At 38.0% G+C, this 24,484-nt stretch overlaps 2 protein-coding genes across 10 annotated transcripts; one reads left to right on the top strand and one right to left on the bottom strand.

The window, feature by feature from the left end:
- Positions 1–7,652: 7,652 nt before the first annotated feature.
- On the bottom strand, positions 7,653–14,746 carry LOC103717237 (2-oxoglutarate (2OG) and Fe(II)-dependent oxygenase superfamily protein). 7 transcript variants are annotated; one of them, XM_008805549.6, is made up of 5 exons: positions 14,198–14,746; positions 9,480–9,727; positions 8,867–9,080; positions 8,516–8,661; positions 7,653–8,440 (listed from the first exon to the last, which is right to left on the bottom strand). In XM_008805549.6, the coding sequence occupies exons 1-4, from the start codon at positions 14,375–14,377 to the stop codon at positions 8,539–8,541; spliced, it is 765 nt and encodes a 254-aa protein (XP_008803771.3). In that variant the 5' UTR covers positions 14,378–14,746; the 3' UTR covers positions 7,653–8,440; positions 8,516–8,538. The 7 variants fall into 7 exon arrangements, with proteins under 7 accessions (XP_008803771.3, XP_008803772.3, XP_008803770.3 ...); XM_008805550.6 differs by having other exon boundaries at positions 7,653–7,995; positions 14,198–14,717; XM_008805548.6 differs by having other exon boundaries at positions 7,653–8,426; positions 14,198–14,542.
- Positions 14,747–21,441: 6,695 nt separating this feature from the next.
- Positions 21,442–24,033, top strand: LOC103699919 (cytochrome c1-2, heme protein, mitochondrial-like). Of its 3 annotated transcripts, XM_089929698.1 has the most exons (7): positions 21,446–21,732; positions 22,054–22,111; positions 22,191–22,350; positions 22,559–22,779; positions 23,122–23,382; positions 23,467–23,538; positions 23,759–24,033. In XM_089929698.1, the coding sequence occupies exons 5-7, from the start codon at positions 23,155–23,157 to the stop codon at positions 23,816–23,818; spliced, it is 360 nt and encodes a 119-aa protein (XP_089785824.1). In that variant the 5' UTR covers positions 21,446–21,732; positions 22,054–22,111; positions 22,191–22,350; positions 22,559–22,779; positions 23,122–23,154; the 3' UTR covers positions 23,819–24,033. The 3 variants fall into 3 exon arrangements, with proteins under 3 accessions (XP_089785823.1, XP_089785825.1, XP_089785824.1); XM_089929697.1 differs by having other exon boundaries at positions 21,442–21,732; positions 22,191–22,779; positions 23,100–23,382; XM_089929699.1 differs by lacking the exons at positions 23,467–23,538; positions 23,759–24,033 and having other exon boundaries at positions 21,445–21,732; positions 22,659–22,779; positions 23,192–23,331.
- The last annotated feature ends 451 nt before the right edge of the window (positions 24,034–24,484 follow it).

The following is a 24,484-nucleotide window of genomic DNA, read 5'->3' as shown; positions in this document are numbered from 1 at the left end:
TTAATTGACAACATCCCTACTGTTACTTCTCTGCTTAATATCATCTGTGGTCTGTAATAAGATTGCCTGTGATAGTGCCACTGGCAACAGAGAGTGAATCTATTCTGCAATTGTTCAGTTGCATGGGAAAGAAGAATTACATGCATGTTTGATGCAATAAAACTTATATAATCTCTTTTCATTACGTCTTTTTTTTGGAAAAACAGCAGGGTTTTGCTGCTAAAGCATTTCATTGCATGATCAAATAATACGGATTAAAGGAGGGTTCAAGACCCTCGAATCCAAAATAATTTTGAGCAAGGCGCCTACACAACAAGTCATCATAAATGAAATTGATAGGGGAGAGAGAGGGAGAGAGAGAGAGAGAGAGATAAGACAAGATAGAGGAGAAGGATATCTAATGTACTTTTGAACTGAACTGCAATGCATCATCGAGAGTCATCGTCTCTCTTTAAGCACTCGTGCTGGGCTTGTAAAGAAAAAAAAAGGGAGGATACGTGCGTTCTCTTCTGATTAAAGACTTTTTACTATAAATGAGTAGATAACAGCACATTCACTCATTTTGGTGCAGTTGCTTAATTTAAATATTTTCTTATTCTTTGATAAAGGAAAGCAGCACGTAACCAAAAGCCTATAATTATAGAGAAAATATAATATCTATCTGCGGGGCCGCTAAACAAAGACGGAGTCACGGTACGGAGTTCGTGCAGAGATGCTATTATTGGCGATGGGTCTACATTCATCCCTGAATGCCGTCGGGTACTCTTTACTTCCCCGCCATTCTTGTAACCGTCACCTGTAATCCGCGCAGGTGTGTCCGCACCCCCTGGAGTGGACGAGAAAAAAAGGATTTCTCGGAGCAACCCGAAGGTCCCTCGAATGGCATGGAATAATAGCTTTGACGGAGGAAGTCACTTATTATAATAGTTGATGTCAGAGAATAAGTTCCTGGTTTGGTTGAATTCAATCAAAAGTATCACTTTCCAAATTGGGTTAGTGTTACATCCATCTATCAGCAGCAATCAGTGAAACGATTTCTGTATGAACAAAGTATCATTTCCCTTGTTAGCAGCGAATCTCTCTTTTGGAATCTCTCTTCTGTTTAGCGAATCGGGAATCGAAACTATTTAAAGGAATTCAAGTTGGAAACTTCGTGTTCGTGATCAGGACCCAGCACCAACACCAGCGATGGGGGCGGGCGACAATACCACCATAGCAGTTCTAGTAGCAGCAAAAAATAGTGGCATAACAAACATAAGGAGTAGAACATGAGTAGCAGAAGTTTACCCGGCGCAATAACCGGTGGCACTAGTAGCAGAAGCATAGGCTTTTTGGGTACCGAGCAGAGGCAAGGCATCGAATCCCTCATCAAGCCCATCCACATCCATAGCTCACTACCCACCAACATCGAAATAAGGGGATGAGTCGACTGGCGAATCAGCTGCAATAATTGGACTCGACCAGTGGAGGTGTAGGCTTACAAATTTGATCATGATCAAGTGCTTTTTGGATTGTCTCATGTCTTTTGATAAACTCCTCGCTCTTCCGGTAGTAGGAACTCGGACAAGTAGGCGATCCGAGGCGGATCAGAATGGACTCCTTGCTTTTCTGAAAGCGATGCAGAAAACAGAGGTTAGAGCCGAGATAGAGAGTTTAACCCTTTAGCTATGTAGTAAGCATTTCCGATCAAGGGCTATATCCCGCTTTAATTTCATGTCGGACCAAATGCCACAGCTCGGGACGGGACACGGACTAAGACCCAAAAATTAGAGCAAGCGATAGCCCGAACAGTCAGCCGAAAATCTCATTTTGGATTGACCAGCCACAGGTCAAGGCCCCATATGTCAGGCATTTTGCACTCAAAAAAAGTTGTTAATTCGTCAGAGGGTGGTAAGAACATAAGGAGGAAGTAAGGTGAAAAGATTATACTTCTAAGAAGAGAGAATTTGTTGGGATTGCGGACTTTAGATCAAGGAGTAAATCGGAGTTTCAAATTCGAAAGGAAGATTGAGTTCGTAACCATTTTTTCCTTTAAACTTGTAAATACTTTCGAATAGCCGAACGAAACGAGGACTTTTCTTTGAAAACTGAAACGAACCATAAATGGAGGGTAAGTTTCTCCGACACAACTCCGATCGGAGAAACTTTTACTTGTAAGGACTCCCCCCGAGGGGGTTAAAAAGGTCTCTCCACCCCGTTCTCCGGAGCCCCCACTAACACCATCACTTCCCGTATCGCCGAGTCAGTATATGTCCCCCCCGAGCCCTACATTTCAGCACTCATGTTCCTCCTTGAGAGGGTGTTAAGGGATTGAGGACATCCCACTGCCGCCCGCATTTTGGGATTGCTGAAAGTCTGGTTCTAACGTAGGATTTTTCAACAGGAAATCTCTTCTTTGTTGGCTCTCTTTTGTTTTGGTAGCGGCGATCATTGTTAATTTTGATTGTTTAGCTATGTAGTAAGCATTTCCGATCAAGGGCCGAAAACCTCTAAATGGGGTATACACGTCTTTAGGAGAAAGGGGTGGTCCATTCGGGTACGTCGAAAGGAAAAGCCAATCTTTTGCAGGGGGAGCTCCTATAGAAAGTATAATCAACGGATGATTCGAGATTCCAACAACATGAAAAAAGACTAAGATGCGGAATAGAGATTGTAACAACTAAACAAGCACTGGTAGGACTGACCTTTGGCACTAGTTCTATTTAGAAGTACTTGGGATATATGTCAAAGGGAAAAAGGAAGGAAAGCCTTTTTTTTTCTAGTCGCCCTTTGTTTGCTAAGCTAATGTTAAAGTATAACCTGTTGAAGCTCAAAGCTTGTCCCCCCGAGGGGGACGAGGCCACAGGCCGAAGGGGGGAAACGGACTATAAACTATAGGGATAGGGAAGGAAGTTTCTCCGACACAACTCCGATCGGAGAAACTTCGGAACAAACAACTCCCCCCGAGAGGGACGAGGCCGGAGGCCGAAGGGGGGTATAATACCATAACATTGAATCTATAGATTGAGGATATTTTGAAAAAAGGGGGGTACCCCCACCAAAAAACCCTCAATATTCTAATTAAAAACGAGCTTTAAGATAGGTTAAAGCTCGTTGACAGTTGTTCGAGCAAATCTTACTTGGCTCTAGTTTCATGCAATATTTCGTGGAGTTGTCTCAATTCATAATTTGTAGAGACAATGATCCATGGGAATACTTGATAAAACTACAGCTGGCAGAATATGCCTTAAATAAATGGAAAAACCAAAAAGCAAGAAATTCGGTTTGCAAAATTTTTAGTAAAATTATTGATAGACCTCTCTAGGTTTGGATCATTTACAGTTAGATCCCAAAAGTTTAAAAGTGCCAACTAGCGACCAAAACTTCAAATTCATTATAATGTGGCCCAGCCGTCTGTCTCTGTTATAAAAGTCACAATGTGAGGATCATTTGATAACTAAACTTTTGTAAAGCTTCAGAACTGCCCTTCCCACTAATCTAGCAGAGGGCTCTTATTTTGGCATGAATTGAAAGATAGCGCTTTGAGCTCTGTATAGGTAGATGAATGATTAAGGATGGAGTACTTTGAGATCTATATCAACGAATAGATGGTAGAGGATGGAATGCTTTGAGATATGTATATGTATATGGATGATAGAGGATAGACTTTTTTGAGATCTGTGCAGGCGAACGAATGATAGATGATGGAGCGCTTTGAAATCTGTGCATATGGATAGATGATGGAGCGCTTTGAGATATGTGCATTTGGATGGATGTAGAGGATGAAGCTCTTTAAAATCTGTGCAAATAGAGGATAGAGGGCTTTAAAATGTGCAATCAGATGGATGATAGAGGATGAAGTACTTTAAGATTTGTGTAGGCAAATGAATAACAAATGAAATGCTTCAAGATCTATCTAAGTGGATGAATGAGAGAGGATAAGATGCTTTGAGATCTATGCAAGCGGATGGATGATAGTGGTGCAGTGCTTTGAGATCTATGCAGTGGATGGATGACAAATGTTGTAGTGCTTTGAGATCTATACAGTTGGATGCATGAGAAAACGGAGCGCTTTAAAATCTGTGCAAGTGGATGAAATATAGAGGATGAAGTACTTTAAAATCGCGTGAAAGTCACAATCCGACCTCTCTGAATCAATAATATTTTGCTCTTTTTCTTAGTCTGTTAATGATATCAGGATCCAAATAGATGACTGGGCTACCTTGCAAAGAAAATATTGCTCTTTTTCTATAATTTTTTTTAATTTTTATCTATAGATTTTAATATTATTATCATTGTTATTTAGTGATGCATTCCTTGTCTTTCACATTCAAAAAAGAAGGATATATAATAGCTCAAGAAGAAAATTTGTTGCAATGGGTCTTTAACTATTTATATGGCTCGACTCATGGTTTCATAGTCAACTTCAAATCCAGCATCAATTGTTAAAAAAATTGAAAAATAGCAGACACTTTAAAGTTCTTTTTTTTAAAATAAATTCTAACTTATTGGTAGGATTAATAGTATTATTAACCTAAATATGCCCCGTAACTCATAGAGCCAATCCAGAATGCCACTGACAACCCAGTCCAGCCGCCGGTCAGAAACTTTAGGCTGGACGCCTTTCTGGTCGAGCTGTTCGTCGTGAGCCCCATGACGGAATGCTAGCGGAGAACGAAATCTAGGAGGAGGAGTTGAGCGTGCACGGAGGAAGCATAGGCTCATAATTTACTTATTTATTTATTTATTTATATAACGGTGATTCATATCCCTTGAATGGGGATGCAGCCAATATAATTAGAAAATAAAATACTATATAAATTCTCTGGGAATCACAGTGAATTCATGGCAGTCACGTGATATTCTCGCTCCCGGTTGCTATTTTGTTTTGGCCGTACGGTGAATTTAGAATGAGAGTGGACGTGGCGACTGGCAAGGGAGACATGTATTAAAGTTGGACAAACGGAGTTGACCGTATATTACTCGGATAAAGCTAGCATATAATAACTTATAATCTGTACCAATATATATATATATATATATATATATATATATATATATATATATATATATATATATAAAATAACTTATAATGAAAAGTAAGTAATAAGCTATAATAAATTGATTGTTTTGATATTATTATTTAAGCTTTTTCTGAAATGTAATATAATAATGTAAAAAATATAGTGAATAGAAATTTTTTTTGAGAGAACTAGTAAATAAAAAATTTCAATAGTCAAATTTCTATTACATTACATATTAAATAATAAATTTAAATAATTTTTAATTGTAATATAGACTAATTGATTGATAATATACTTGTGCCCACAATAAAAGAGATGTGATTACAATTTGAATAAAAGGAGTTGATGGTTAGAAAATTAGTTATAAAATTGATTAGCCTGATTTGTTACTTGGATAAGACTAGCATATAATAAATTATAATAGACATTATATAATATTTATTGTTTTGATATTATTATTATTTAAATTATTCTAGAAAAGTAATATAGCAATATAATATATTATTATAAATAAAAAAAATTTCATAGCCAAATTTTTGTTGTATATTAAGCATTGAATTTTAATGATTATGATATATAATATGCATGAATTGATCGATGATATATCTTTATTTGTGTCTTTTACATGATCCCATAAATAGATAAATATATATAAGGAGACATATGACTAGAGTTTGGACAAAGGAAGTCGCTAGTCAGCTATCTTAATAGTATTACTTAGATAAAACTAGTATGTAATAAATTATAATAGAAAGCATGTAACAAAATATAATAAACATTTGTTTTGATATTATTATTATTATTGTTATTTCAACTACATTTGAAATGCAAAATATCAATATAATATATTATAATAAATAAAAAGTTTTAATGGAGAAATTTCTATTGCACGTTAAGTAACAAACTTTCACAATTGCCAAATTATGATATGCATGAATTAATCGATGATATACTTTTTATTTGTCTTTTTTTTATATGATATAACAAATAGATTAACACACAAAAGGAAGATTTATGAAATTTCTTATTCCACTGCCCTGTCCCCTTCTCTTTTTTTTTTTTCTTTCGTATATGAAAAGTGGGTAATCCCTTATTGTAGTGTCCTATTAAGCAAAGCTAAAATGATCATAGGGAAATCAGTTGTCCATCTTTGATGATCATCATCAATACTTTTCCTATTCATCAAATAGCTAGTTATCTGATTGCCTTCATAAATAAAAAAAAGCTGATTACGAAATATTGCTCCATTTTATTCTATGCATGCCCTTCTTATTTATTGGCCTTGTCTTTATAAGTCCCAATCAAGTTATCATCCCATAATATCCAATGTACTTAACTTGTCTACTTCTCATTGTCAAGCAACGAACCTTCTGTTCCCCTCCTTTCCTTCTCCTTCCCCTGTAGGCATGTTCAATTTGGCAATTAGCTAGAGTGGACCTGTAGATACCTATTAAAGCTAATAAAAGAAATACAAATTAAATTATGTATAATCTAATTGATTATTTGTAATCATCCAAGTCAATAAAATGGGTCCAAATTTAATTTGGATATAGAGAGCCAAACAATTGGTTTTGCAATTAATATGAGAAAAAACCCAAAATGGATAGTTCAAAAATCCAAAAAAAAGGAGAGTTCAGAAAAATAAGGGGGCACAAGAAAGACTTATAAAGAACTAGAGAGGGATGGGTTCGTGGATAGAGATCCTTGGTTATGGAGGCACGGTAGAGGAGGGTATTGGCAATATATATATATATATATATATATATATATATATATATATATATATATATATATATATATATATATATATATATATATAAAGGGTATTCCAGCCAATGTTATTAATGATAATTTAATCTTTAGTCCCTGACCCCTCTTTTTGTACAGTAGTAACTTCGTATAGAATCAATGCCACATATACATACGAGGGACTATTTGTTAAATGGAACTTATTACAGGGGTTCTCACTATATCTTACTAGTAGCAACACTCTCCCGTCTGCACACAGGCTGCCAAGGTTCATCAAACAAGCAGATTTATAGTCTAATGACAAAATTCAATTGATCCGTTGAGAAAACTTCTATTTTCAGATTTTTTAAATGCACAGGGAAAAGCATGTTGCAAAAGCTTGGGGGAGGGAGGGGATGGTGTTCCTAACTTTAATTTCACAGAGCTGAAATACTAGCAATGACCAAATCAGGCTGCCAGTATTTTGGTATATAATTATCTATTTATTTTTTTATCCTATCAAACGATTGTTTAGATTTCATTGCTCTGACTGGAAATTGTTCATCCCGGAGCACCATTTCAAAGCTCATTTGAGTATGGATCATATGTTGCTTGCCCAAGCTCCTTGAATGTCGAATGATGTGGTCATTACTGATGAACTTTAGCCTGCACGCCTCAAAATCTTCTTTTCTTGTTTGATTGATGGATCAAAATGTCATCTATTAGAAATTTTGGAATAGTTTAGACTTGGTCTCCTATTTGAAATTGATTGTTACACTGCTGCTGAATTCGATGGAAAGCAACTTCGGATAGAAAAGAGCCCACTATGACCTGTGAAGAAAACAATTTCTGCCGAGATTTCCACTGGACTTGAGAAAAAGAATCATAGTTCTGAACTCAGAAAACCATACTCAAAATCCAGAAGCAACATTAACCTTTTAATTTTATTCTTTAAAATCATTAAGACAATGCTGTTTTTCCTATCCACATATCACATCATGTGAAATACAAACACAACTGTCGGGAGTAAGCTTCGTAACATTACTACAGAGGTTCTTTTATTCAGTGATGTGGTTGCAGCTGAACAATGATTCATCCAGATAGCTATGCGCTGTATTATGCAGCCACAACTAATGATTTTTCCTTAAAATTTAGGTTGAGATGGTCAGGCATATATTTATCAGCATAACTAGCAAATTTGAGAGACTTCCTTGAACTTGTATGCATTACCATTCTTGTTTGTGTTGCCTGCTGAATCTGTCAACTGTATGGCAAAGGATTACGACAAAGGATTACAACTGTATAACATCAACATCATTAGAGGCAGCAAGATAAATTTATCCCCCAAAACATTAAGGATTTGTCTGGATAATCCTATGCAATCCAGCAAGATTCACAGGACCACAGTCTGGGCCGAGCCTAATTCATAGAATTTACAATAATACCTTCGGAGTGGGCTATCCCAAATTCCATAGGGAGAAAAAAAGACCTCGGCAGGTGTTTGTTATCCCCCTGCAGGAATTGGCTGGGGGTGGTCTGGTTGACATAGGCTGGACCAGGCCACATATTCTGAAATACTGGAAATCCCGTTTCCACTCCTGCGGATCCAACAGAATTATCCAAACAATCCCTAAGTGGCTTTCAGAAAGTATCAATGTATTCACTTCTGATCCAGGATGTCAAGTCCAGGATCTCCTGCATTCAAGTTACTGGAGGCTACATTCTCGTCTGAATTAAATATGAAAAAAATGCTTCAGGCTAAAGTAAACAAACCAGCTCCTTACCTGAGAAACTAATTGATGCACTGTTAAGCAAAAAGAACATCTGAACGTAAGACATACTTCACATTTCTGGCAACAGCCCGAGCTTCATGCAGCATGCACTTCGCCCCATGAATGTGAAGGAGAGCCATTCCCTCTACTGGAGCAACCTGCAATGCAGAACTACCACCATAAATTCCCTTGATGAATAAAAGCTATCAGAGAGCCTTGCTCATTTGACTTTTCTCATACAACAGACACTTTTGTAGTAAAAGAGCAAACAATAGGAAAAAAAGGAAAGAAACATATCCAGTTGCCTTCAAAAAAAATAAGGAATATCACAAGTTTCTAACGCAGTTCAAAAGCAAACAATACCTCTGCCACAACCCCTTGCCTCTGATCATAAAAGACAGTTTCCCCTCCAACTAGAGATTGCATGAATGATTCTTGGTTACCACCCACACTTTTTTTCACTTTGGAACCTTCACTGCCACTAAGGTATATTAACAAAGTATATTGTGTTTTACATCCGTCTCCAAGATCCACACTCTCATCAATATGTCGACCAAACCGCTGGCCCACCTTATATCTGCAAAATGTACAATTAGCCAGACAGATTATATCCGATAACTGGTAGGCAATTCCCAATTGAACACTAAACAGTGAATGTTCAAGGTTTGCCAGGGCCCCTTGGTTCATTGGCTCAATTTCCATTCTTGGTTTTACTTGATAGACAAGTTAATAAAGGCTTGGTTTCATCCGGATATTTATCTTACAAACCAAGGTAGACATGAATCCTGCTCCAGTCACTGTACAACTACAAGCACAACTTTTAATATCCTTTTCAGTATTCAAAAAAAAAATATATGAAAGAATGGAAATTTGAAACTGCTGAACCAATTTATTTGTAATTTGGATGTACATAAATTTGAAACTTTTACATAAACTAGTAAAAGTAGAAAAGAAAAAAATAAGATAAGATCTTCACCTGTAGAATCTAATATTTGGATTCAGACCTACAGCCACTTTTTCCTGAACTTTGATATCATCAAATACTTTTTTCAGGCCTGACTCCCATATGCATTCAGCAAGAACAGGGTCATTGACAGAAATGCGGTCATTGTCTCGGTAGGCTTCACCTTTGGCTGGACCCAAGCTCCCTTGGTGCATGAAGCCCACAGACTCTGCTGCTTCAATGAAGGACTTTGCTTCAGCAGCAGTGAAAAAATTTGGTATCTGAAAAATTATGCTCAAATAAAGAGAGAAAGAGAGAGAGAATGATGAATGGTTATTAATGCTATTTCCTTGGCATACAATACTTTCTTAAGGTAAATGTCTCACTAGCAAACAAAGTGATGATATATGATCCTTAAGACATTTCCATGATACCAAAAAGAACTGCAGATAATAGAATTAAGGTAAATTTTCCTTATGGGGCTTCTATAAAAATAAAACTGTAATGATTCATAATTGTCATCTTTTCCTTTACAGGTATCATAAGGAATGATTGTATTTTCAGTCAAGGCTAAGTTTTACCACAAGTGATTCATAATTGAATTTATGAATCATTATCCATGTATGGGATAGGTAACAAACTAACAGTGAGTCAAACAAACATGCACTGCACTGCATTTCTAGCAATTCACAAACAGTACTGCTGATCCTCAATATCAAACAAACTCATAATGATGCTTCCTTTCGCGCCACAGTAACAATCACTGTATGAGATAATCTATTTCCTTAGAGGTTTGACTGCTTTTGTCCAAACATAAGTAGCTAGCATTCTGATTGTATAGCACGAGTTTTGTGACTTGCAATTGGCCTCTTAAGTTTGTGATAATTGTTTGTCTGCAGCTAGACTTCAATTAGAAGTCAGGCCTGAACAGATTTAAATGATATGAACCAACTGTTTTCTTGCTAACACAAGAATTAAGCAGTCTTTTGAACTGATATTTTAGTCCTTTGATGACCTGTGAAACAGGTCAAGTAAAATCAGAACTGAGTCTTGAAATACTGAGATGGTCCACCCTAATGTAATCTATATAGACTGTTTGTCATTCAGGATTGGCCAGCATTGAACCTTTCAAAACCAGAATCCTCTTAACCTGCCAAGGTCTCATATCTTCTATGAAACATGAGCCTGGTTTGTGAACGTACCAACTCAGGAAAAGTCTGTGCTGGTAACATACAGTTAATTATCAGGTTTTAAAATATATGATTGGACACAATATATTGCTGGTCATGCAAAGACCATGTTACTCTCTTGACCATTGACAATTTGACAAGTGCTACAAGAACTACACTTAAACCCTACACAAATCTGGCACGAGAAAAGAGAATTAGTCACATGAACATCAAACAACCCTCTTGACCTCCCATGGTCTAATGTTGTCACATTGGCAAAAGCTATTGCAAGTGCTTGTCCCCAAAAGGAATATTGGTAGGTGAAGTACATATCATATGAGGACCCAATCAGCCTTAAACTTGCAGATGACCTCAGCTCTAAACTTAGTGGCTGGAAAAAGGATGGTTATTACAAGGTGGGTTACTTGTGCTTATGGTTGTGTCATATGTGAGTAGCACTTATTTTGCTTCATATATGCCTTGATAAGGGCTTGTTCAGTCAGTGAATAAGCCGAACTTGAGGTTCAGTTACTGATAAAGACCTACAAAAGTTTATTTGTTCAATATCAATACCAATCTAATGGGTGAAGTGTTTCCTCAACAATAAATGCTATATTCATATATTGAAATCTAAACATTAAGATTAGATCAGACTATACATACAAAAGACCTAGAGGACCATGTGCTCAAGGCAATCTTTAAACAAGTCAGTAGCACTTGTTTTGCTTCATATATGCCTTGATAAGGGCTTGTTCAGTCAGTGAATAAGCCGAGCTTGAGGTTCAGTTACTGATAAAGACCTACTAAAGTTTATTTGTTCAATATCAATACCAATCTAATGGATGAAGTGTTTCCTCAACAATAAATGCTATATTCATATATTGAAATCTAAACATTAAGATTAGATCAGAAGATACATACAAAAGACCTAGAGGACCATGTGCTCAAGGCAATCTTTAAACAAGTCATTCATGGACAGTTCAACCTCAGCTAAGAATTAATCAAGCCAAGAATGAGTCTAGCCAAGCTTATGCACGGGCTGGATTACTCAAGTTCATCTTTTTTACATCTCATGGCTTTGTTTGTTTTGGCAGAGGATCTCCCTATCGCAGCCCTCTTTGAGATTGGAAGAATCCGACGGGGAGCCATCATATGTTGGATTGGGAATTGAAGCTAAACCTACTGCCCTAACCTTACCAACCTTCACCGACCCAAATGGACTGAACTTTAGATCACGTGGAAGTGGTAATTTCTGGTGATTGCTTTACTGAAGTCCAAAAGTTGAGTCCATGAGGACCTTAAAATCACTTTTCTAATTCAGATCCTGGGGAGCCAAAGGGGCCATTTGGATGCAGTGTATCCTCGAAGTTGGCAAGTAAACTGAAGTTTAACAAACTATAGCCCTACATTTGGTATTTGTCTACAAGTTATTCATATGGAACTATAACTTTAGTCAGTAGTCACTTGTCTCACGTTTGCTGAATATTTGGGTTTCTATTAGTATTCAAGTTTAGTCACTCAAAATTATTTTATGGTTTACCTCCACATCTCAATACGAAGAGCACCAATGCATATCATTTTGTCTTTCATCTTATAAATTGACTTGATTTTGGCAAAGCATGTAGACTGTGATAGACACCAGTTTTAGGCTATCATATTTTTTCCCCATTAATTAACATTTGTGGGTATAACAACTATCAAAATCACCGAAAAGAAATAATAAGAATTGGAGGGCATGCTCTAGCAAATAGATAGGAGACAATAACAACTAAATTATCAACTCACTAATCATAACAGACTGCAGATAGACCAGAGTTGGGACAAGAAATGAAGGGGGGTCATGGAGCAGGTGATAAAAGTGGAATGAGAGGATAGGACAAGTAGATGACTGAATGAAAGGAGGAGGTTATGGGGAAAGTACAAGGAAGATGAAGATAGAGGGGAGGATGGTGTTGTTCGAGGAGAGAACCGAACTGTGAAAGGAAGGAGGGAGGAAAGAGACAGACTGATGGAGCGAGCAGTTTGAGGGAGAAGACAGCGAACGCCACAAGAAATGAAGGTGGGTTTCCAAAAAGTTCCATACTAGTTATGGAAGAATGAAAATAAGAAATCCATAGGGAGCTAGTGTGGCGAGAAAGCCAAATTAGTAATTCTAGGGCTGGTTCCACAATGCAAACAGAATAGGCATCGATATGCTAAGATTTCAAAGGTTGCAGATGACATGATTGATTGCAAGAAAGTTGACCTACAAAAAGCCAGACAAAATGTTGCATCAGGTAATTCCAGCATTCGTTTGGGGAATCGGATAAATTAAGGTGTCAGCAATTCAATGGTTTTAAATAATAGCACAAATATAGAGAGGTCAAGGGACTTATATAAGGAATGATTATTGAGTTCATGATCCTGGATATAGGACAAAGAGTCAGTAATATGAGGCCTTTTCTCACCTATAACGGGTATATTTTTGATATAGGATGAGCCAGAAATTGTTTGTGCTTCATTGAGGTTGTGATTGGAATGGATATTCCTTTGAGATCTAGTTAGCCAATTTGATCAATCATACATACTTTAGCTTAACTTGACTTCAGTGTTGCAATATTCAACTTACAAGAGATTTTCTTACAGTGACTTTTAACTTGAACAGGCTATTAGTGATTACACTAAAGTTTAACGATGCACGAGTCCAGTGGATCTTGTTCTTCTTCTAACATGACTAAACCATGTAATTTAAACGATTTGGATCATAAGTCATGCCTACAATCACATGATGCTAGAGCACATAGAGTTACCTAATTCATTAAATCAGAAGTGAATTATGAATTGATAAAATTCAAAGCGGTTTCTACAAGATTTACTGTATTAAGCAACTCATGAATCCCATATCACGATTTATTTAATTAACTCCTTTTAACACTCATAAAATATTTCTGTATTATTCACCTTGTATATATTGATAAATTCAAACCATTTTATCAAAAATGTTTAATAACGCATAATAAAGAATGACTCCAATCGTACTATAAATGAATCCAATTCATTCAGGAAGAGAAAACACCAAATTATGAATCCAATCCCAGAGTGGATGAACCAACAGACCAAGTAACTATGGGAGCACACAACATCGTAGAAGCATGCCTCAGCACTAGGAGGAAATATGAACACCCAGAAAAAGAACTCGAAGAAAATTTAATCATCTTCAGAAGAAATTATTCTCTCTACATTTCAAGTCTTTCTTTCGTTTTATGTCAAATACGTGTTTTGTTACCTAATGCTATCCGTAGGGGTTAAAAAGAATAACGCTTCAATGCTTCATTCTCCTTCATAAGATAATCTATTTAGCGCGCCGCCACCCCACCCCCAACACACACACACACACAAACAAAAATATGAACAAAGAATTCATGCTCGAACAAGTATTTACATGGTCAAAAATCAGTCTTTACGAAAGGATCTGTAACCTGAGGCCTAAAAAAACCCTAAAAGAAAAGAAAAGACGAATTCTTTAATTAGAAGCACTAGACTACAGAGAGATCAAAAGAGATGGAAAAGAAAAGAAGGAATTCGGGGTCCTTAGGCATATACCGTAAAGAGGCTGTTGCCTTTGAGGCGATTGATTTGGAGATCCCTCTTGCTTTTGATCTGCGGCCACCTCCCTCCCGACTCCTTTCCTCCGGCCGTCTTCGTCTTCTTCTTCTTCTTCTTCCATTGCTGTTCGTCTCTCGCAGCTGCGGTTGGAGTCGCCATTCTCCGCCTCCCCTCCATCGAAATAGAGGGAAAGGGAGCCGATCGGACACGAAGGCCAGAGAAAACGAGGTGCCTCGTATGTACCGGTCTCTAATTTGGGCTAGGTAAATGGAGAAATTATTAGATGGACGAGGTCCAGTGGTCTGTTCCACTGAACCTGATCCATCTAATAATTTCTAAATTAAATGGGAACTTCTGGAATTCCACTTTTTCTTGCCAACGTCTCGAAATCATCTCAGGGAAGAGGACGTGAAATTAGGTTATTTGGTCCAACCGGATTATAAATATATGAGGATCTGATTTGATCTAGGTTTTGGGCTGTATCTTTCAAGTGAAAGGATTATCGTTCTTCTTTTGTGATATCAATTATTGGATTGCATCCTGTATAGCTCCGAAAGCACTTCGAACTTTTTTATCCATCCATTTGTGTAGGTCTCATCTATGGGCTTGCACGTCATCGTAGAGGTGGTGAGCTTTACAACCCAGTAAAAATCTCCACACACCCACATCAACACAATAATAATACTAGTTTGAAAACCATAAAACGTTACTGCACACATCATGAAATCACAAATCGTCTATCAATAGTGATTGAATAATCAATATAAATATGCACATCAAATACCAATATAAATCCAGCCATCAAGAGTGTTATACCATACGATATCTCAAAATCTTTATTAGTGTTTTTAATATTTTCTATCCCGTTTCTTATTAACTTGATTCGGATTAATTATTTTTCGAACTTTGGGCCAAATTCCAGTCACATTTCTAGCCCATGATGGGCAAACTAATAGTATCACACTTAGAGCCTATGATGGGCAAATCAATAGAATCACACTTAGAGCCTGTGATGGGCAAACCAATAGTATTACACTTAGAGCCTCTGACGAGGCAAGCCAATAGTATCACACTTAGAGCCTGTGACGAAACAAACTAATGATAACGAGACGACCCAAGTCCTTGTTCATTTAATCAAGTTCACATCCACATATCAATCTCTTTAATTTTCACCTTTAGACTAACCACGGTAACACTTCCAGCCCGTGATAGGGCAATGAATAATAACAAAGTTAATCTAGAGCATTACATCCATAAATCCGATTATGCAGGTGTAGGTCATGCGCATACATGCATCCATCATGATACCAATCAAAAGCAAATACGATCAAAATACATTTTAATATAAAACTATTATTGCTTCTTACTTATTTGGATCATAGCACATCATACATATATAGGTGCAAAAATAGTTATATTATGCAAGTCGATGTACAAGAATTGTTACTTCTTTGCTGACAACTCAGACAGACTAATCATCTGTCCACACCGCGATCTACGATAGAGATGTGAAAAATCTTGCTTAACGTCCTCTCATCCAACAGATTGTTTTTCTACAGAACCAAATTAACATTAAAATTTACATGGGTATCTGACAACCTAGAACCCTCTATTGACCTAGGACTATCCAGCAGTCCTCAAAACAATGATCTCTCCGGATCCAACTAGAGAGAGGAAACCAATAGGAAGAGAGAAACTAGAGAGAGAAACAATTCAGGTAGAGAGAGAAAGTTCCGTAAAGAAAGAAACAAACAAAAAGAGAAACCAAGAGAGAGAGAGAGGAGAGAGGAGAGAGGATAGAGAAGAAGAGAGAGAAATCTTTTTTCTCCTCTCTTCGCGATCGGCTGCCTCCTTCTTCCGTACCCCTCATAGGTCCAAGGGGCGGTGGCCCAGCTCCCACTTGATGGAGACCACAACCTAAGCCAAATCGGCGGCCAGCAGCAGCAAAACAAGAGGGACGAGGACTAGGGGTACCCTATTTCGGCTGCAACACCGACGATTACCGGTTCCTATCACGGTTAGTAAGGCCGAAAAAGAAGTAGAGAAGAAAGAGGAGCAGGAGGAGCCTTACCTCGGTTCGGCGAAGTTTCCAGTGAGGAATCAAGGGAAGAACTCGAAAAAGCAACTGGGAGTTGGCGGCAATTTCTGGCGATTCATGGGGTAGAAATCCGAGGAGAAGGGAAGATTTATAGGCAAGATCTCCGAGTCCTCTTCTCCTCCAAAATTGGGGAGGAAGAAGACTCCCAGTCAGGGTCTTCTTCCCTGATTCCCCCACGAGCCGAGCATGGGTTGCTTTGGGCCTGGCCTGCTCAAGCTGGCCCACAAGCCCAAGGGTTGGTGCGTGAGGTCGGGCTGGGCGGTCCCAGAATTCTTTTTTTGGGTATTACAAAAGACGACGTTAGTCCATCATCACGCAGCTCCAGTGAAACCATTGTTCACTTATCACCGTTGGTATTTGTCTCAGCATATACGACATATAATAATAATTTATGATTAAAGAATGTTTATTTTAATACTATAATAACAGTGTTATAACATAGTATAGTAGATGCTAGTGCAAAAATTAAGTGTATTACTGTCAGGATCCAAAATCATGGCCAAAATCTTGAGATATTTCTATTTTGCTGTTTTTTACCATACTTTTCATATCATGCATCGAGTGTTGGGAATTGTATCCTAAAAGTCAATCGTCAGCATATTGATGATTGAATTTTGTAAATAAATTGACAAATTAATAAAGTGTTATTTGGAATTATTCATCATTTTATTGAACATCTTCAAATGAATTCTTATATGATGAAATCCTTAGGACTTATTTTATGATAAAGGAGGATTTATCTTCAAGTCCTTAAACCTGTTCGCGACCAAATGATATACTGTTAGTAGGACGACAGCATTATCGAGATTAGATCGTTGTGAGACATATACGTTGGTTGTCCTCTTAACCAAGGAGCGTGGAGACACTGATATGTCACACAGGTGAAGTGTAGGAGTACATTTCACTGAACGTGACCAATTCCGGAACACTCTACTATCGAAATATGTTTCGAGTGGATATGGGTATAAGTATTCCTCGGACCTGAGATCACCACAGTGATTAGCAAGCAACTCTCTGTACTTTGGTACCGGATTAGCAGAATTTCTAATTCTGGGATGGAAGGTTACTGATTGCAGTCAAGTACTTGCGAAATCAGTGAGTGAGTCAAGATGGAATTGACCCCTCCTAGAAACAGAAGATAATGCTTTGTGTTCAATTTAGCAAAACCTTGGCCAGGATAATCCTTGTGAGGAGTCACAGAATTTCTAAAGTTGAATCACATCATGGATGCACTGATTATAGAGTTGACAGAACTCTGAGGTAATCTTGGCATTAGGAGTCAAAGGGATGAATTATACAGTAACTATAGTACAGGGTTCCAGAATATTTGCTTCGTATATATTCGGCCTATCCGGTGTCGGGTACCATTGCTAGATGGTCACATCGATTAGTGCAGAAAGTTGTTCCTGTACTACCGGCCTAGGTTCAAACCTATGAGGTCACACGCATAGAAGTTTCCTGATTTATCAAGATAGTTGATGGATGGTTGAGAATCATTCAGGGATAATTTGGTCAATTCGATTGGCAAATTATCTTATAAAATAATTAAAGTAATTATTGAAGAATTAATTAGTAATTAGATTACTAATAAACTCAATTTGATTGAGTAATTGGACTGAAGATGAGCCAAATTGAATTGGATTCAACTCTGGGCTCAATCAGGATTTTTGACCTGATTGGATTAGGTCTGAATCAAGAGGACATAGGTTGACCAAATTAAATTAGATTAAATTTATGCTCAATTAGGGATTGACCTAATTGGATTAGGTTCAACCCAAGATAATTGGACAATTCTAATTGTTAGGATTTAATTAAATTAAATGGGTATGATCTGAAACTATTCGGATCTTGAAATCCACATGTCACATATCCATGCATGGCGCCATGAATTAATTTTTAATATGATTGAAAAATTAATTTAATTTATTTAATAGTGCCACGGGACATGTGGCACACATCAGGGACCTCCTTCATCATCAGGTCGGGCGAAATGGAGAGATAAATTCATGAAAAGAATTGGATAAGATCAAATTCTCTCTTTTCACGGTATATGTAATCCGTATCTTTATCTCACTTCTAATTAAGTTTGAATTTCGAATTTAAACACCACAAAATCACCTCATGACCCTCTAATCTGATGGTGGGCACAGAAATTTCGAAATTGAAAGAAGGAAGTGGCAACATGATGAATGGTTTAGATTAGATCAAGCTTCATCATGTGTTGGCGCATGAAACAAGCATTTGAATTTTGAATTCGAAACCCCATAAAATCCTCCCAAAATATTGGAAGGTTGGTGTGTGAAGAGGGGTGGAGGGCGACATTAAAAGGACCTCCATCAGCTTGTGGCCGAAATTAAGAGAAAAAGAAAAAAAAAGGAAGGAAGGAAGGAAAAAGAAAAGAGAGGAACCCTAGTTCATGCATGGAAAAATTCTGCATGCAATCTAGCTGACTTCTTCCTCCTCTAAGTCCATCACGCCATTAGTGTTAAGGGTCCCTGATAAGAGCCTTTAGATCAGATCTAAGTCCTCTTCAATCCCTATAAACCATTCCTCCAAATTCTTCCAAGAAGGCAGATCAAAGGTTGATAGTGTCAGGAAGATCAAATTTCAGCTTCAAGAAATTCTGCGCAAGCTAGCACTTCTATGGGATTGGATCTCTCCAGGAACTTCGCGTGGATTACTCATGGAGGCCAGATGATTGTGTGGCTGCGAAGCTCGAGCATTTGATCCATTATATTCTGATTTTGCAAAGGTATAAATCTGATACTAGTAATTTAGATAAGATCTAATCCCTGAGGGTTAAACCTCTTCAGGGGCTCTTCACAGAGTAATCTTCAGAACGTATTCAATGGGTATTCAAAGATTAGTTGGATCATAGATTAGTCAAGTTTAGAATTTAATAATCTCATTTCAGATCTGATATTAATCATGCAAATGATTTAGCATAATTGTTTAAACGATTCCAGCATATCGATCATGTGTTTTGTAGTGATGTTTTGAAATCTGATTTCTTATGCTAGAATTAAAATGTTTAATTCAATATTTTTCACTAGGATTTTAAATTAAAAAGAACTACGTGTGGCTTGATCCCCCTTGTGAAGGGGTACGTAGGTAACCCGAACAGGTGCAGTCACAGAAAAAATTTAAAATTTCAGCATGCTATCACTGCTAGAACCGATTGATCTCTTTCATCGAGATGGATGATATCTCTGGTTTTAAAAGACTTGCCTACAATTACAATTATGGTTGCAAGTGCTTGGTTCGAGAGCCTATATTAGCTGCTTGTTTAAATGCAAATGAGTCAGAGAGGCGGAGTTGCCTAGTGCTCTCCATGATGTTTTATTTTTTGATTTTTTTTTGATTGTATTCGTACACGTTATGTATGATACCACCGTTTTAGGCAAGAAAAAAAAGTGCGAATGAGTCTCTCTGACTTTTTTTTGCATGCTGACCGTACCGAAAATGCCAGGAAACATTTTGTGTTAATGCTTATTCCCCCTTCACGAGAATTTAATGATTCCTTGCTTTACCATATCTAGATCAATGGCTGAATTTATCAAATAGTTTGTTTGGTATGCCGACATGACTTATCCTTCATCCCATGATAGATTTCTTGCATTCTAGCTTTCTATTGAAATATTTTCTTGTACTTCATAACGACAATCAATACTTTAGCTACAGTGAAAAAGACTTTTGTGGCCTCACTTTGTTAAAATTGGAAGAGTCAAAACTCCAAGCAACAAGTATTTTTGACGCTCAAGCAGATTGGGGTCGAGCTGTATCTTTTGCATGAAAGAATGATTAAACCTTTTTTGCAACATCAACCGTTGGATCATGAATTTGTAGATTTTAAAGCTTTCCAAACTCTTTCTTTCGTCTACCTATGCAGATCTTGTCGCGGCTATTGCACGATCTAACAATGCATGTAGCGAAAAAAAGGTGAATCATTCATACAACCAGACCCCAAGTAGATTTGGGCTAATTTTATTTAGTATGCGGTGTACAAGTCTACACCAATGTCATTTTTATTAAACATTTTTACTTTTTGATTACAGTGAAAACTGATGGATTATGTCACCTATATCAATGGCAGTGGATTGTAAAAATAAATAATTATCCTATCTAAGATGAAAAATTTCGCTCATTTGAAATTGATGATGTAATAACCCAAGACCTTACTCAAAATGGCTAGTTGGAAGGTATTATTTGGATTCCTTGATTATGTATAAGTACCTAAGATCTATCCAATAAATAACTGATGTAGGACTAAACACACACTCACACGGATCCTTACATACTTCCTCCGTTCCAACCTTGACGTCCTCGTCAGGCTAAGGGTTCCAACCCATTCAAATTCATTCACAAATACTATGAATCGGCTTATGGTCAATTACAATGGATCTGTACTGCAGTATCCCTTAGTTATATAGGTTATGGACCGGATCCGCTTTGATACTATTTGTAATAATGCAGGATTTCACCCAAAATAGCTAACCAGAAGGTATTGTTTGGGTTTCTTGATCTTGTATAAGTACCCAAGATCTACCCAACAAATAACTGATGTGAGACTAAACACACGCCCGCACGGATCCTCACAGATGATCCATTGCTTAAATTATTTTTCTATTTGCATATTTCATCACTACAGGAAATATGGGTTTTAACGACGCTTTTTTGCCGACGCTTGTTCCAAGCGTCGGTAATTTCCCAACGTCGTAGAGTTGGGATAAGATTGCCACCAAGGTGGTAGCCTAGTGGTACTGGGCAGCAATTCTAACCACAAGGTTCCAAGTTCGAATCGCTGCGGCGACGATTAAATTGTGGACCGGAGCTTACTATTTTGGCCACTGCTTGGACTTGTGGTGTAGGACCGCTCTTGAACCGCTAGTAGCCGGGATGGTGCCGGGTGTGACGTACTCACACGTGGGACTCGAGCCAGAGCTCAGAGGAGTAGCTGAGCCGGGCCCACGGGTGGGGAGAGTATGAGTAAAACCGGTCGGGGTGCCCAACACACGGCCATTTTTGCCCGCATCGAACATTCTCCTGGCGGGGCGGGGGCCCAGTGGGGGCTGCTACGCGGGGATGGGCTTGTCCCTTCCTCCCCCTACCCCTTTTCATTAGCAAAAAAAAAAAAAAAAAAAAAAACCAAATCTCTTTGAGGAGTTGACTAAAATGGCTGCAGGAAGAGCCATCCACCAGCTACGCAGGGAGGAGAAGAAAAAGGGTAGAGAGACAGGGAGGGAGAGGGGTGGAGAGGCATTCAGGCAGTTCCGTGTCTCTCTCGCGCGTGCTCTCTTCCCAGTCCCCATACTCTCTTTTCTTTCGAAGCCCACAAAGTAGAGTAACCCTCGTCTCCTCGGTTTCGACGCCCGACTCCGTTCGATTCCGGCAGCTCCTCCGCTGTCTCGGGGATTCGATCCTCCGTCGTAGCTCGGTACTTAGCTCTCTACACCTCGTTTCCGATCTTGTTCCTTTTTTGTTGTTTCTGATTTTCCCCTTCTATACGAATGCTTATGGAAAGTGATCCGCTGGATTACATGATTGTTGATGGATTTGATCGGACTTTAGGGCTTTGTTCCGAATGCTTTGTCTTCGCCGATCGGAATTGGTTTCTGGTTAAATGCCATCGATTTCTATGATCTTGATCGATATGGTTTTTGATGAATGCGGCATGCGCGGTCTAGATTTGTTTCTTGTCTGGTTGAGTTTGCTCTCAACTCACATTCTTCGTTTATTCTCCTTTATGGAATGCTAGGTTTTGGATTTCTTGTGTTCGTGCCCCAGTAGAGTTTGGTTGGGATCTAATGGACCAGGTTAGAAGTAATGTGCTTTCCCTTCTTCTGGTAGTAGAATGTGATGTTTTGAGTGATAATGTGAGGATTTTGGTCGCAGTACGAGAAGGTGGAGAAGATTGGGGAAGGGACCTACGGAGTGGTGTACAAGGCTCGGGACCGTCTGACCAATGAGATGATAGCTCTGAAAAAGATTCGCCTGGAGCAAGAAGATGAGGGAGTTCCCAGCACAGCCATAAGAGAGATCTTCCTCCACCCAAGTACTTAATCTTCATTACGCAAATAGATGAAACTTGTTCTCTGAGCAGTAGGCGAAGAACAAAAATTACTGATGGCCTTTTCAGTTATTATATTCCTCTGGTTGAAGGGAGTTCCATTTTCTAGTTTTGGTGGTGGTTTCTAGTCAAGTTGCATTAATTTTATTGTTTTCATTCTTTGTGCATTTAACTATCTATCATTTACATGCAGGCCCTGTTTTTGCTTCCATCTTATGTGTGTAAGCAAGATCAAGAAAGTGTTGGATCTGCTGGTGTGAAATCACTAAGAGCATTGGCATTCCTTGGAGCAGGTGTTTCTGGTATATTGAGCCTGGCTACTTTGGCATCTGCTGATGAAGCTGAGCATGGCCTACCATGTCCAATCTATCCTTGGCCTCACAAAGGCATTCTTAGTTCCTATGACCACGCATCGTAAGTGGAGTACCATCTCTATATTTACTAATTTTTTTCTCATTTCTGTAAGATTCTTATATTCGCTATACTGATTTAATTATATATTACATGAATTTTAATGAATTTATGCTTTGAGATATGCTGCATCAACTTTGAAGAGATCTCTTGTTATCATTTAATGGCTAACCTGAGTAGCTTAGTAGCTTGGCTGCAAAAAAGGTTGTCCGTTTTAGATAACTAACATTTTGTTCATCTACACAACGAAATAAGCAAAGCTGTATACTAGTTTTAATGTGGATGTACAATGATTGAAAAATACTAATTATAATGAACTTGAGCAAAATTCGGTGCGGTCACCAGGTTTACCAACAAGTTTGTGCTTCTTGCCATTCAATGTCTCTGATTTCATATCGAGATCTTGTTGGTGTAGCATACACTGAAGAGGAGACAAAGGCTATGGCAGCTGAGGTTGAGGTGGTTGATGGGCCAAATGATGAAGGTGAAATGTTCACACGTCCTGGTAAATTAAGCGATCGTTTCCCTCAGCCATATCCAAATGAACAAGCAGCAAGATTTGCCAATGGAGGAGCATATCCTTCAGACTTAAGCATTATCACCAAGGTAGTATCACTGAAAATTTGGACTCAGATTTGCATCAATGTTTGTCTGGTTCTTTTACTAATGTTCTCCTGCATATTCCTCCAGGCACGACACAATGGCCAAAACTATGTTTTTGCCCTACTCACAGGATATCGTGATCCTCCTGCAGGTGTTTTGGTAATGTTTTTTCTCTGTTCTTTAAGTATTTATTGCGACATTTTTTCCATGTCCATCATAGTTCTTGTCTCACTTTGTTTGGATGATAATTTTTGGCATATCTGATAAATTAAATGGAGCTATGGTTGAATAAAAATTTACATATTATCAATTATGATATATAAGTTAATGTATCCCATTTTTACAAATATCTAAGGTTTCTCTTCTTTTTTTTTTGTAGATTCCTGATACTTCAAATGCTCGCAGAGATGATGATGATGGAGCTGAATCCCGTCCCTGATACTTTGTAGATTGTTTTTTATGGAGTTTGATATGTAAAAGTACATTGTAATTCATAACTTTTTATGTAAATTTATATTTCGAATGATCTAAATATTTGTGTCAATATCAATGTAATTTGAATGTTTGGTTCATATTGTATAATGTGTGTTTTATGATTTATGTAAATTTATGGAGTTTGAAATCTAGTGGAATTTACTAGAATTGATTGGGATATGTCACTTAGGATTGATTTTGGTGCAAGAGACTGAGCAAAGGTATGGAATATTTGGTTGAAGCCTCGGCAGCAGAGGCTGAGGCAATTAGTGCTACTCTGTTTTTTTTTTTAAAAACAGGTGGCTAACGCCGACGCTTATAAGCGTCGGCTTTGAGTCTTTTAGCGACACTTTTAAGCGTCGCTAAAAAGCGTCGTTCAAAACTGACCTTTTAGCGACGCTTATAAGCGTCGGCTTTGAGTCTTTTAGCGACGCTTTTATTAGCATCTGGAAGCCCTGTTTTTGCCGACGATAAGAAAAAGCGTCGGCAAAAACCGGACCCACGCCTACCTGCCCGACGTCTGACCTACGCTTTGTGGTGCGTGGGCTGGAAATTCGCCGACGCTTAAAAGCGTCGGTAGAGACCAAAAAAATCACCGGGAGATATCCTTTCTTTTGTAGTGGATGCTGTG

This window comes from Phoenix dactylifera, chromosome 3 (genome assembly GCF_051530095.1).
Source record: "Phoenix dactylifera cultivar Ajwa chromosome 3, Ajwa_hap1_PhDact_Kaust_v1.1, whole genome shotgun sequence".
NCBI lineage: Eukaryota > Viridiplantae > Streptophyta > Magnoliopsida > Arecales > Arecaceae > Phoenix > Phoenix dactylifera.
Note: the sequence above shows the minus strand (reverse complement) of the source record. Positions and strands in the feature narration are given on the sequence as shown.